This window comes from Neoarius graeffei, chromosome 24 (assembly GCF_027579695.1).
Source record: "Neoarius graeffei isolate fNeoGra1 chromosome 24, fNeoGra1.pri, whole genome shotgun sequence".
Lineage (NCBI taxonomy): Eukaryota > Metazoa > Chordata > Actinopteri > Siluriformes > Ariidae > Neoarius > Neoarius graeffei.
Window position 1 is genome coordinate 53,986,032 of NC_083592.1, and position 14,906 is coordinate 54,000,937.

The following is a 14,906-nucleotide window of genomic DNA, read 5'->3' on the forward strand; positions in this document are numbered from 1 at the left end:
AGTTGCTGGAAATGGGCCTCTATACACCTATGGAGATATTGCACCAAAAACCACACATTTGCAGCTAGAATAGTCATTTAGCACATTAGCAATGTATAGAGTGGATTTCTGATTAGTTTAAAGTGATCTTCATTGAAAAGAACAGTGCTTTTCTTTCAAAAATAAGGACATTTCAAAGTGACCCCAAACTTTTGAACGGTAGTGTAAGTTTATTGTAGACGTGAGTCTTTTACTGGGTATTTTTCATCCGAGCTCCATCTGGGACACGGAGAACCAAAACCATGACATGAATCTCCGTTACTCGTGAGGAAATCGATAAGTGAATTGTTTTGATAAATTTGGGGACTTTTTGTTTGTGTCGATATCATAAAAAGAAAATCACACAATGGCTGGAAGACATGAAGTTTATCTTCTCGTGTTGAGAAACCTTGCTTTTTTTATATGAAATACATCACGGATCTGAGCGACATATTTAAATAATACTTGCTGGTGTTGAGTGGTATATCAGATATATTCCGTTCAGCGAGCATGATACTGAACGAGCCGAAGACGAGGAGCTGAATGGAATACATCTGATAGACCACGAAATAAAGCCAGCCAATATTATAATAATTAGATTAGATAGAACTTTATTGAGGGCGGCACGGTGGTGTAGTGGTTAGCGCTGTCGCCTCACAGCAAGAAGGTCCGGGTTCGAGCCCCGGGGCCGGCGAGGGCCTTTCTGTGTGGAGTTTGCATGTTCTCCCCGTGTCCGCGTGGGTTTCCTCCGGGTGCTCCAGTTTCCCCCACAGTCCAAAGACATGCAGGTTAGGTTAACTGGTGACTCTAAATTGAGCGTAGGTGTGAATGTGAGTGTGAATGGTTGTCTGTGTCTATGTGTCAGCCCTGTGATGACCTGGTGACTTGTCCAGGGTGTACCCCGCCTTTCGCCCGTAGTCAGCTGGGATAGGCTCCAGCTTGCCTGCGACCCTGTAGAACAGGATAAAGCGGCTAGAGATAATGAGATGAGAACTTTATTGATCCCTTTGGGTGGGTTCCCTCAGGGAAATTAAAATTCCAGTAGCATCATTACAGATAAACAGAGAATAGAAATAGAGAAAAAACTTCTAGATAAATTAAATTAGGTATTTGCATATACAAATATAAAAAAGAATAAGATACGGGGAAGGGGCGGGGGCGGGCCAACGGAAGCGGTATTGCACATTATATTGCACATTGTCCGGTATTGCTTATTGTCAGGCTAGGCTACTGCTCCTTCCTGTCCTCTGTCCTCCTGTTACCCCTCCTCCCCCCCAGAGAGGAGTTGTAGAGTCTGATGGCGTGAGGGACAAAGGAGTTTTTGAGTCTGTTCGTCCTGCACTTGGGAAGGAGCATTCTGTCACTGAACAGGCTCCTCTGGTTGCTGATGACGGTGTGCAGAGGGTGACTGGCATCGTCCATGATGTTCAGTAGTTTGTCCATAGTCCTCTTCTCCGCCACCGTCACCAGAGAGTCCAGCTTCATGCCGACCACAGAGCCGGCCTGCCTGATCAGTTTGTCCAGCCTGGATGTGTCCTTGGATGTGCTGCCCCCCCAGCACACCACGGTGTAAAACAGGACACTGGCGACCACGGACTGATAGAACATTCACAGGAGTTTCCTGCAGATGTTAAAAGGACCGCAGCCTCCTCAGGAAGTACAGCCTGCTCTGTCCCTTCCTGTACAGGTGGTTGGTGTTGCAAGTCCTGTCCAGCCACAGCCCGAGGTACTTGTAGGAATCCACAGCCTCAACCTCTACTCCGTCAATCAGAACTGGTCGTAACCTTGGTCTGGACCTCCCAAAGTCAATGACCAGCTCCTTGGTCTTAGCAGCAAAGTCCCTCACCAGGCTCCTATACTCCTCTCTGTCATCCCTGATACACCCGACGATGGCTGTGTCATCGGCGAACTTCTGAATGTGACACAGCTCCGAGTTGTAGCAGAAGTCCGCGGCATACAGGGTGAAGAGAAGAGGGGCCAGCACCGTGCCCTGGGGTGCTCCGGTGCTGTTAATCACAGTATCAGACGTGATGTCCTTCAGCCTGACGTACTGCGGCCTGTTGGTGAGGTAGCTGGAGATCCAGGTGACCAGGCAGGGGTCCATTTATCTCATCTCATCTCATTATCTCTAGCCGCTTTATCCTTCTACAGGGTCGCAGGCAAGCTGGAGCCTATCCCAGCTGACTACGGGCGAAAGGCGGGGTACACCCTGGACAAGTCGCCAGGTCATCACAGGGCTGACACATAGACACAGACAACCATTCACACTCACATTCACACCTACGCTCAATTTAGAGTCACCAGTTAACCTAACCTGCATGTCTTTGGACTGTGGGGGAAACCGGAGCACCCGGAGGAAACCCACGCGGACACGGGGAGAACATGCAAACTCCGCACAGAAAGGCCCTCGCCGGCCCCGGGGCTTGAACCCAGGACCTTCTTGCTGTGAGGCGACAGCGCTAACCACTACACCACCGTGCCGCCCAGGTCCATTTATTAATAATAATAATAAAAGTCCGGAGCTCTTTATTTTATTTTCTCTTGTTTTTGTTTGACTGTTTTGCGCGCCGGTTGTGGTGTAGCTCTTGACCCAGTTTTGGGCGTCGGTTCCCTCCAGGCCTTGGTTCGCCGTAGGTGATGCCTATGCTCCTCACTATGGACTGCAGTGAGCTCGTTGCTCATTTTAACATCGTGGATGTCCAGCGCTCTGAGCTTTAGTGCTTGGCGTGATGTTCCGAGCGATGTTGCTCGGTGGTGTCGCGGTGGCTGTGCAGGCGGTTTGGTACATACCAGCGCTCTGCGTGGCGGTGTGTCTGTGCTCGCTTTGTGGATCCATGGCGCGGTGTTCCAAGCGATGTCGTCCGGCGACAGCTGTGCAGGCGGTGTGGGGCTTGTTTTCGTGCGCCTTTTGGTGGGACTGTGGCTGCTACACCACTGGAATGACATCCTGACCTTTTTTTTTTTTCGTTTTCCTGTCCTATAATTGTAAAGCGACCTTGGGTTTTGAGAAAGGCCCTATATAAATTGAACTTGTTATTACACATTCCTTTTGGGTGTTCAACGCGTCGTTTGGCTTTCAAAATCTTCCGTATTTAACGAAGCAAACCTGGCAGCCATGTTTTATTTACAAATTGTCCCAGTCGCTCGCTAGCGTGGAAGTTTTACATCTCTGACATGTGACGTCGTGTCGTCTTGACAACCATGCAATATCGTAAACCATATTCAGCACTCATTCTCCATTGGGTAGAGTGATGTAATACACGTAGGATAAGCGATATGCGAACAATATTGCATGCTATCAAACCAAATGAATGAAACTTGCTAGAAGGGAATACTGGAGAACACGTGTTTATTCCATCAAAAAAAAAAAAAGAGTCCTGTATGTTAATAATTCCCGATATTTCACTCCGATGACGTCACTCCCAGTGTTTTCCTGCTGACTCGAAATGGCGAACCGGTTCAAAATTAAAATAATTTCAATTGATTAACTTGCGCCTTTTTTGTGGATGCGTCCATATAATCTAAAGAACGTTACACGGTGGCACAAAGACGTGAAGTTTATCTTCTCGTGTTGAAAAATATTCACTGGTGATGGATCTGTTCACCACTGGAGGGTAAACTTGACATCTTTGCACACCCGTGTAATATCCTTTCTGTATTTAAGTTGTCTTGGCAACATGTTTTCTACGTCACACAATATTAAACTGTTTAATATGCTGTTGATGATTTCATCTGCCGGGCTCCTCCGAATGACATGACGCTGGCTAACACAAACCCTGCTAGGCACAGAACGTGCATTGCTTCTTCCTGCTGGTTAAAAACGGTGTGTTTGGTCTTTGCATTTGGAAACGATGGACGTGTAGAGCAGGGAAGGGAGATTCGATCACAAGTGCTTCCTCAAGACTCATTTGGAGATGCAGTAAAAGCCAGGTGTGAGGTACAGAACAGAAGTCCCTCGAGCTGTCCTGATCACACAGGGCACGTGTTAATAATGCACTCACACACTTTCTCTCTCTCCTTTTCTCTCTCTCTCTCCATAGGTTCAGGGAAGAACTTTGCCCATGGAGACGATTTGTCTGCAGTCTGCCACTTTCGTCACGCCTCCGACTGTTGATTGGTCGAGAGAGGTGGTCAGAGACTCGTCCATCAGCTGTGTGAGTGAGACCCGGTCCTCAGTCTTTTAGAACCTCTTTTATTTTTATTTTCCTCCTTTTTTTTATGTTCTCAAGCCTTTTGTTGGGTTGTTGATGGGAGGTGAATTGGAAATCCTCAGGCGTGCACACACACACACACACACACCTTTTACAGGGTTTCATGCTCCTTTTTTTTTTTTTAAACAACCTGACTAAAAGCACAAGGTCAAACCTTTAAAGGAACAGTCCACCGTACTTCCATAATGAAATATGTTCTTATCTGAATTGAGACGAGCTGCTCCGTACCTCTCCGAGCTTTGCGCGACCTCCCAGTCAGTCAGACGCGCTGTCACTCCTGTTAGCAATGTAGCTAGGCTCAGCATGGCCAATGGTATTTTTTGGGGCTGTAGTTAGATGCGACCAAACTCTTCCGCGTTTTTCCTGTTTACATAGGTTTATATGACCAGTGATATGAAACAAGTTCAGTTACACAAATTGAAACGTGGCGATTTTCTATGCTATGGAAAGTCCGCACTATAATGACAGGCGTACTAACACCTTCTGCGCGCTTCGATAGCGCATTGATACCTTCACTCGGAGTTGTACCATTTTTTTTTTTAGACAGGGCGGACGGACGGACCAGGGCATTCGCCTGCCTGGCCGTGCCCGACGAGAAGCGCTCTCGGCCGGCTTGGGAGGCAGACGGCAGCCCCTCCTGGAAGTGTGGTTTTACCATGGGCCTGATGCGGAAAAATGACAAAGTCCCAATTTTACCATGGGGCTCGAGTTGTACCATTTTTTTAGACAGGGCGGACGGACCAGGGCATTCGCCCGCCTGGCCATGCCCGAAGAGAAGTGAAGGTATCAATGCGCTGTCGAAGCGCGCAGAAGGTGTTAGTACGCCTGTCATTATAGTGCGGACTTTCCATAGCATAGAAAATCGCCACGTTTCAATTTGTGTAACTGAACTTGTTTCATATCACTGCTCATATAAACCTATGTAAACAGGAAAAACGCGGAAGAGTTTGGTCGCATCTAACTACAGCCCCAAAAAATACCATTGGCCATGCTGAGCCTAGCTACATTGCTAACAGGCGTGACAGCGCGTCTGACTGACTGGGAGGTCGCGCAAAGCTCGGACAGGTACGGAGCAGCTCGTCTCAATTCAGATAAGAACATATTTCATTATGGAAGTACGGTGGACTGTTCCTTTAACACTCCTTTTCTCTCCAAAGTGTTTGTGTTGTGGTTGTTTTTTTTGTTTGTTTTTTTTTCCCCCCTCGGTACTTTGAAATCTGACAAGAAATGAACCTGTTTCACACCTGTACAACATTGAGGGCAGGTGATTGTGGTGATTTTCAATCAAATAAATTCTCAGCGATCTGTTTTTAGAAAGCGATCGTGAGTCCCATGACACTAAACACGTTTTGTCGTTGCTCGGACACGTCTCCATTACTTTACTTTCTGACAGACACGCAAACAAACCCATACTAATTAAGAGCAGGCTGTTGTGTAGCTCACGCTTCCTCACTGATCCTTATTGGCTTTATTTAAAAGGGGAACTGAAGGCAAATTTTTTATTATCAAAATTCTATTTATCTCATTTTATTAAATATCGGAATGCATTTTTGATCGCTATTTTGTCGCTGCTATAGCAAGTTATGAATGTTTTGAAATACGCTCTGTAATATATCAGTCCATATGTCAAAGCGATGGCCGTAAATGAGATTCGTTGAGACCTGTGCGAGACATCGTAGGACAGAAGTAAAACGTACAGCAGAAATCAAAGTGACCGACATCTGCCAACATTGTCAAAAGACGCGCGTGCGCTCTTTCGAATGCTGACGTAATCAAGCCGGAAGTTTTGTTTGTCTTGATAGCAATCGGGAAAGTTTGAAAAAAGTAGGCAGTAATCGTCATTTAAACTCGTTTTTGTGCAATACTTTGTTTGGAAAAGAGTTTTCAAAATGGCGGCACTGACACCTGGCTGACACTTCTTCACGTTTCAAAGTCTCGCACAAGTCTCGTGAAGATCGCGCGGATAAGCGACGCCTGCCGTGGACCAAACGAACTAAATTCAACACGGCTAAAAACCAAATAGGCCGATAAGTATAATATTTAATTGCAATCATTTGCCAAACAAGTCACAATATAAGGTTACTAAAACCGAAAACGTAATTGAATAACACGTTAATTAAGAAATAAAGCAAGTTTAAAAATGACTTCAGTTCCCCTTTAAATGACTGGATTGCAGTTTTTTGAACACCACCGTTACGCAGAATTTCCAACATTAAATTTGTAAATTTCAGAGAAGATTATTTATTAATTAGATATTATTAAAGCCATAAATTTGCAAGAAAAAAAACTCAGATTCTGAGATTAGAGTCACAAGTTTATGGGGGCGGGGATAGTTGTTGGGTTGTAGGTTTGGTTTGGTTTGTGTGTTTTCAGTCACGGAACCAGATCATTTCACTTTTGCAAGGTCGGATCAACATCACCACGGCTGAGCCGAGAGCTGTAGGAAACAGTCTTTCCTTCTCAATCACATAAAAGAATAAAGTGGTTAGAGATTTTTAACTCCATTTCCCAGAATGCACTGCAGCCAGGAAGCATGTGATTGTTGCATCAGAGAATATCCGAAGTTGTTTTTTTTTTCCCCATGACCCCCCCATCCCCCCCCCCCCCCTTTTTTTTTTAAATAAATACCGATGACGCTGGCCCCAATACGCTGTCATACAGAATTCAGAAAGTAGTGAAATATGTACAAGGTACCCGCGGGGTCTTAAAAACTTGAAAAAGTCTTAAATTTACTATTAGAAAATTAAGGCCTTGAAAAAGTATTGGATTTCGTTTGCAGGTCTTAAATTTTGTGCATCAAGTATTATTTTCCCCCTCTCTTATTTTCAGTCCCACAAACGAACAGTATTCCGTTTCTCGTGGTTAATGTGTTCCGCCCAATCAGAAGTGGCTGCTCTGTCACGATCAGGGATGAGAATTTTCCGCCAATCGGCGGATTTCCGACTTTTTCAGACCAAAATGATCGTTTTTGAGATCGATGTAAATCCGTTGATAAATTTTCGGGGGGGGGTGTATGATTAACGATCTGTGGTCACCTTATAACGCAGACATCCCAAGTCTCCCGGAACTTCCGGGAGTCTCCCGCATATTGATAGAAGCGAGCAAGAGCGTGCGCGCGCAACATTAAGGTCTGCATCACGCATCTTAGAATGTGCGCGCGCGAGGGAGACTGTATGCAGTGTTGCCAGATACTGCTGACGTTTTCCAGCCCAAAATATGTTCAAAACCCGCCAAAATGCACTTAAAACTGCCCAATGTGGCAACACTGCCTGTGTGCCTGTTCATATAGCGCATGCCAGGCAAAGAGCATCCTGATTGGGTTACTCAGCAAAATAAGCCAATCAGCTTTCAGTGTGGGCGGGCTTTTATCCCTTTTCTCGAGGACCGGAGTTTTCAGTTGAGTCAGTGCAGCCTACAGGATCGGCATGGCAGAGAGAGAGCGCGCCCCAAAAAAACAAAGCACAAAACCCACTTCAGCTCAGATTACATAAAAGAATCTCCCTGTCTAATAATAATCTCCCCGTCTGATAATCTCCCCGTCTGATAATCTCCCCGTCTGATAATAATCTCCCCGTCTGATAATCTCCCCGTCTGATAATAATCTCCCCGTCTGATGATAATCTCCCCGTCTGATAATCTCCCCGTCTGATAATAATCTCCCCGTCTGATGATAATCTCCCCGTCTGATGATAATCTCCCCGTCTGATGATAATCTCCCCGTCTGATGATAATCTCCCCGTCTGATAATAATCTCCCTGTCTGATAATAATCTCCCCGTCTGATAATCTCCCCGTCTGATAATCTCCCCGTCTGATAATCTCCCCGTCTGATAATCTCCCTGTCTAATAATAATCTCCCTGTCTAATAATCTCCCTGTCTAATAAGGGTAAAAAAATAATGAGAGTTTTGCGCGATGTACTGTTTGCAGCAGTGGTTTCAGCATTGCCCATGGTGGCTTAAATGAATGTAAAGGACATGTTGAGGTGAGGAGTGTCAGTTCATGTGCATTATATTTAGGTCTACAACAGGCCGGCATGAAAAGACCAAACTTACTGAAGATTTCCGTAAAGTAACAGTGTATGAATATACATCATATATATCAAATACACGTCATATATAAGTGTGTATCTTTTATAAATGAGGTTTGCTTATCTAATGTAGCATGTTGGGGAGAATCATAGTATCATATCTATATTTCTGATAAAATTTTAGGTATGATACCGTGTATAACTCTCCTACTTATTGCTCATTTCATAGGGGGACGGGGGGGATTGCTGGCATGTGCCGCGCGGGAGCGTCTGCCCAAATTTTTTAGGCCGAGATGAACTTATAGTTTTTGATTTTAAAAAATTTTCCAATATCTAATGCCCATTGTACATGCCTGTTCTTTAACTCAAAATCACCATCTCGATCTTCAAATTGACCGTATGGTATATGCATTACGTTACACAACATCCTGTCCAGATAAAACCTAGTTAGTTCACACAACAGTTGAAAGGGAAGTGATGAGTGATGTTGAATGTTGCCTGCTTAATATGCAAAACCTCCTGCTACCATGATAACGTCAGAAGAAAGCTTAAGAGAATTATATGACAGAACTTTTTTCTGGTTTGCACTTCATTGTAAAGGATTAGAGTATTCAAAGACATGAATAGCAAAAATGCAGAAATATAATACTGTAGAGCTCGTTTATATTAAAAGGTGCATTGATTTTTTTTTGAAATCATCAAATGTGAATTGATTAAAAACAAGTCTCTTGTACCATATTAATCATTTTCACCTGGGAGTCCACCAAGAAGGGGAATTTATTTCCAAATAAATTGCAACTTTTTGCTGATAAAATTAATGGTTTTGGGGTAAAAAAAAAAATAGCCAAAAATCATTAGCCCCTGGGCCCCGGGCCATGGGCCCCGCCCTGGTTTTTTCAGACTTTTTAAATATTTTTCATTCTCATCCTTGTCTGTAGCAATATTGTTGTAATAAAACCGCACAGGGGTGCACCCCCAGATGTGTGCATGTTTGCGTACACTCTTTGCACCATTATTATGTTGTGTTATGTTGAGAGATTGCAGCTGATATTTGTCGAGCTTATTGTTCATTAAAGTTATTTGTAAGCTTGATTTGATTGATTTATTTTCTGATATTTCATTCGTATAGTAAGTAAGTAAGTTTAATTTGTATAGCACATTTAAACACAGCATACACTGACCAAAGTGCTGTACAGAGTCAGTATTAAAAGACAAATGATCAAAAAGGAAAAAAAAAACTATTATAATAGCAACAATAACAATAAGCTGATGGTTAGGGAAAGGCCAAGGAGTAGAGATGGGTTTTTAGTAGTGCTGTCAAAAATGTCGCTTTATTAACGCGTTAACTTGACTCAATTTTAATGGCGATAATTTTTTTTATCGCGAGATTAACGCTCTGTGACATGATGCCACGCCCCGCACAGCCAGAGTCCTCTGCCCTCCCCCGAAGAGCCACGGTGCTCGGCTTAGGTTTCGTTTTCCCATCGGCGGCTCCAGCCCCACTTTGCAGTGGCTGTGACAAGACGTGTTATGCTCTGCAATAAAAAAAAAAAAAAACATTGGTACAACCAGTGTTCGAACTATGCCGATATTTTCGGGGGGGGGGGGTCCCTTTTTTTTTTCCCTTGGGGGGTGCTTGCGCTTGTCTCAGAGAATCTCAGATCTCCATCGCGCGCTCACTTCAGATATGCAAATGCTTCCCCTTACACACGATTGCTATGTCAATAAACATCATTTTGCCAATATTTTAGAGACCCCCCAACATTTCCCAAATCATGTTTTCAAGGGATCTCATGTCTGTTTCAGGGGATCTCGGATCCCCCGAGTACCCCCGTAGTTCGAACGGTGAGCAAGCCCATTCACTTTTTTATGCTGATAAGAGAATTACAATGGTTTTTCATGTGACAAAAATGTGCGATTAAATTGCGATTAATCGCGAGTTAACTATGACAGTCGCGACATTAATCGCGATTAAATATTTTAATCGCTTGACAGCACTAGTTTTTAGCCTAGATTTAAAGGCAGAGATGGAGGGAGCAGATCTGATGTCCGGTGGGAGCTGATTCCAGAGGCGTGGAGCAGCAACAGAAAAAGCTCTGTCACCTCTCTGCTTCAGCCGCGAGCGAGGTACATGAAGAAGCCCTGTGTTAGAGGATCTTAGAGACCTTCGGACTGAGTGGGGCTGTAAAAGGTCATTGATGTAGGCTGGGGCCAGCCCACTGAGTGCTTTAAAAACAAATAATAAGACTTGATATTGTATTCTGAAAAAGACTGGGAGCCAGTGCAAGGAGGCCAGAATGGGAGTGATGTGCTCACGTCTCCTGGTGCCAGTTAACAGACGTGCAGCTGCGTTTTGGACCAGCTGTAAACGTCTAAGTGAGGTTTGAGGGAGGCCAAGATAAAGAGAATTGCAGTAATCCAGTCGTGATGTGATAAAAGCATGGATGACTATTTCAAGATGGTTACGAGATAGGAAGGATTTGAGACGGGAAATCACTCCGAGTTGGTAAAAACTATTTTCGACCACAGTGCTAATCTGTTTGTCAAGACAGAGATCGGAGTCAAGGAAGACACCCAGGTTGCTAGCAGAGGGTGTGACATGAGGAGTGAGGCGACCTAAATCGTTCACTGTAGTGCATCTTGCCTTGGAGGGACCAAAAATAATGACTTCAGTCTTGTCATCATTTAGCTGGAGAAAGTTGTTAGCCATCCAATTTCTGATGTCTTCGAGACAGACAAGGAGAGATTGGATGGAGTCCCTAGATTTTAAGGGCAAATACAATTGAGAATCCTGTATATGCCAGGAAAGGTGCGAGTTTGGTCTTAAAGGCGTCACGCAGTGGCGATAAAAGTCGCATTATTCTGCACCAGAATGCTTTCAAGATTCGAAATAAATTGACCGTCGATTTTTCAAAAGCTTCCCACGGTTGTAATCGGTCCTTATTTGGTCATGCCCATCACTTGAAATTTCCCGCGTTCGCAGCGCCCCCTCTCGGTCAATGGAACAGCTGCGTGACGTCATACCAGTAACCACTCGGTGCAGTTGCAATGGCAGACACACCAGAAAATAGGAGCGATGCTGAGGAAATTAGCTTTGATTTTACCGATACAGAAGAAGAAAATGGCCCACAAGTAGAGATTTTGACAGCTGAATGGTATCCAGCCTTACAGATTTGAACCTGAGCGCTCATCTTCAGAAGAAAATGAGGACAGTTCTGACAACGACAGAAATGAAGACGAGAATGAAGAAGACCGGCGACTTGAAGACTTGTTTTGGTTGGTTTCTCTGACTAAATCACTACTTGTGTGTATTTTTAAAGACCATTTTCACTTGAATTAGAATGCTGTGTGATTAATCTATGATTGTGTGTAATACTGATAGCTGTAGGGGGTGAAAGTATAGCTAGAAAGATTGAATTCTAGCAACTTGACAGCTTGCGATCTCGCGAAATGCAGTGGGCCTTCTGATACAGTAGACCCCTTGATATTCCAGTTTTCATCATTTTCCTTTTATTGCGGTTGATTTTAACTTGATATTCAGTATGTTATAGGCTGGGAGTATTGAGCTTTGTATTGTATTGTTTAGTAAACGTACAATCGTCAGTAATAAGTGATAATTATTAGTTAAAGGCAGCTCTGTGGCATAAATCACTGTAAAATTTGGACACAAGTCCAAATTTGGCCTTTTGGTTTCTATCCTATAGATCTATTTTGCTCTCCCATGATGATCTTAGACCTGTTAAAAGCGACATGGGGTGTTGTACATAATATTGCAAGATCATGGAGGTTTAATTGGAGTTTTGTGAAAATGTTTTTAAAAAGCTAGTAAAGGTGGCTTGGGAAGCTGGAAAGCAGACATTATAAACAAACAAAAAAATTTATTTTTAACGCATGTTTTCCAGGTGCAGTTGTGGAAACTGTAGAATTATGCCAACTGCACAGGAATGCAGATGTTGTCGGGAGCGACCCCAAGTCATTGCACAGTTTGAATATTAATACATCATTTCATAGTGTTTTGAGTGTTCAAAACTATCCACAAACTGAATAAATCCACAAAATCCGCAATGTAAACAACTCTGCAAAACGCACGCTATAGAGAAAACATGGCGACAGGCCAGCATCACCCAAGGGAGGTTACTGGTATGACGTCACACATAAGTTGACCTAGTTAACGGCTGGCTGCCTAAATTTGGCTGTGCGCGTCAACTTTAAATGCTTGTAGCTGGCGCATCGTGACACTGAGATCGCGGGAAACCGAGGGGCTTGAATAACCCACCAAACCTGACATTTTGACACATGATATAGCCTGATTGCTGAAATTACCGCACGACGCCTTTAAATTTCATTTACAGTGGTCTTAAAAAGTCTTAAATTTCAGATTCAAAATCCTGGGGGTACCCTGATGTAAGCCGTCAGTTAAAAGCGAGACGGCCTTTCAATTTCATGAAATCGGTGAAATTTAGTTCCCTCTGAAATGTGGTCATTGTGAGATGTTTCTGTAATATCTCTTTTTTTGTATTCCCTTCTTTTTGTGCAAAAGTGCTTTATGCATGAGCAGGATTTGTTTGTCTGTGTTTTTTTTCCTCCCCTCTTTACCCTCCTCAGATCCCTCTGCACTGCTGGGCGGTGTTCTACCCTCGCAGGGCTGCGGATCAGGCGGAGGAGCTGGTGGCCACGTTCGGGAAGGTGGCCGGGCCGATGGGACTCCGACTGGACCGTCCGATTCGGGTGGAGCTGCGTGACGATCGCACCGAGACCTACATAAAGAGCATCCACTTACAGCTCAGCAGCCAGGTGCAGAAAGCCTCCTCTCCTGCTTCTTATGGCCCGGTCACACCGCCCGAACTTTGCTGGAGCGTTCCTTGAACGGTAGGGAGGGGGGGCTGAATTTCGACAACGCTCGTCACCGCGCACAAAATGGGGAAAAAAATCAAAAACACGGGCATTGGCTTAGCGGTGCACCGCTGAAGCCGGCGTTGCTTTAGCATTGGTTTAGCGGTAGCGAGCATTGGTTTAGCGGTGACGCGAGCGTTGGTATAGCGGCGTTCTGCGCATGCGGGCTTTGGCTCGGCGGGGGTATAAAGTTGGTTTAGCACCAATCATAGCAAGTCTCTCAGCATCCATGGTGATACAGTTTTACTGTAACTTTGAGCAAATTCGATATAGATGAGGTCTGAACTCAACGGCAGCTCGATTCCAAATGAGCTCCTGGTCCATTTCTCCCCGTATTTATAGCCAAATTCTGGTCCTGCTCCGACACCTCTATACCAACGCCAAACCAAAGTTCATCGCCGCCATGGATAGCTGCTTCAACGCCCGACACCGTTCCAGCAACCCCGTGTCCGCTCGTAAAACGCTTACAACCGCTCCACCGAAGTTTGTGCGACGTTTAATCGCCGCCCGGGCAACGCTGGCGAAGCAGCGGTGGTCCAGCGTTCAAGATTTCTGCGTTGGCCTAGAGGACCCAAGCGTCCACGAACTTGCGTCTAGCGGTGCCAAACTTTGACTGGGCGTTGGTGGAGCGGGGGTGAACTTTGCCGGGGCGGAAAATTGCCCCCTCCTCACCGCTCGCAATATTTTGTGCAGCTCAAAACTTTCGGAGCGGTAGCAGAGCCCCTCGAGAAACATCAGCGGTGGCCGAGCGTATACGGCGTTGCTTTAACGGGGGCCGACTTTTGTTAAACGGTGGTGAACGGTTACGAGCGGTGATGAATTTTTTTCACCGCTCCAGGAACGCTCCAGCAAAGTTCGGGCGGTGTGACCGGGCCATTACGCCAGCCTGTGCCGTGTTAACAGACGTGTGTTCTCATACACGCACGATAAGGCGACGTTCCTTCCTTCCCATTCAACATCGTTATACGTTTTAGTTCATAAACGTACACAGCTGTATCTTACAGAGCTTATACACATGGGTGTGCTGTTGAAGGAAAATAATTAGCGACCGGACGGTGGGATGATCTCCTGATGCCAAGCTGCTTTACTGGCACCACGTCCGAGTAAATCGTTTTCCAAAAAGTGCATGCTGTTAAATTTTTTTTTTTCTCTTATTCCATAGCAGTTAACAAATTTTAATTTTTTTATGAAAGAAAATTATACTTTTTTTTTTTTTAATATCCATTTATAGTTGTAGAAAGTCCATGAAACACGTCGGTTCTCCCTCACCGGCCTCACTTACAGAGAAACCACTAAATGGCTGCGCTGCGTACCCAAAAGTATGTGCACCCCTGACCATCACACCTATATGTGGTTCTTCTCCAGTGTTCCCTCTGGGTTCTGAAAAAAATTCTCCACTTTTTTTCCTTGAAAAATCAAGTCAGAGAAGCTTGCTTCTTTTTTTTTTTTTTAAATATCCTACGCTGTCCAAAAGGCCTGAAGGGGGATTATGTCGTGGCGATGTCTGTCTGTCTGTCTGTCCATCCGTCCGTCCCAGGAAAGGTACTCACTTTCTGAAATCAACTCTTCTCACCATTTTTGGAGGAATTTCACAAAACTTGGCAGGATTCTTTGTTATACACTACTGTTCAAAAGTTTGGGGTCACCCAGACAATTTTGTGTTTTCCATGAAAAGTCACACTTTTATTTCCCACCATAAGTTGTAAAATGAATAGAAAATATAGTCAAGACATTTTTCTGGCCATTTTGAGCATTT

The 14,906-nt window shown here is 44.6% G+C and overlaps 1 protein-coding gene across 1 annotated transcript in view; it reads left to right on the plus strand.

The window, feature by feature from the left end:
• Nucleotides 1-14,906, plus strand: part of piwil2 (piwi-like RNA-mediated gene silencing 2) — a 115,439-nt gene that overhangs the window by 75,570 nt on the left and 24,963 nt on the right. The window contains exons 14-15 of the mRNA XM_060907469.1: nucleotides 4,059-4,172; nucleotides 12,863-13,051. Of these exons, the coding sequence (XP_060763452.1) occupies nucleotides 4,059-4,172; nucleotides 12,863-13,051 (303 nt within the window). The remainder of the gene's footprint in view (nucleotides 1-4,058; nucleotides 4,173-12,862; nucleotides 13,052-14,906) is intronic.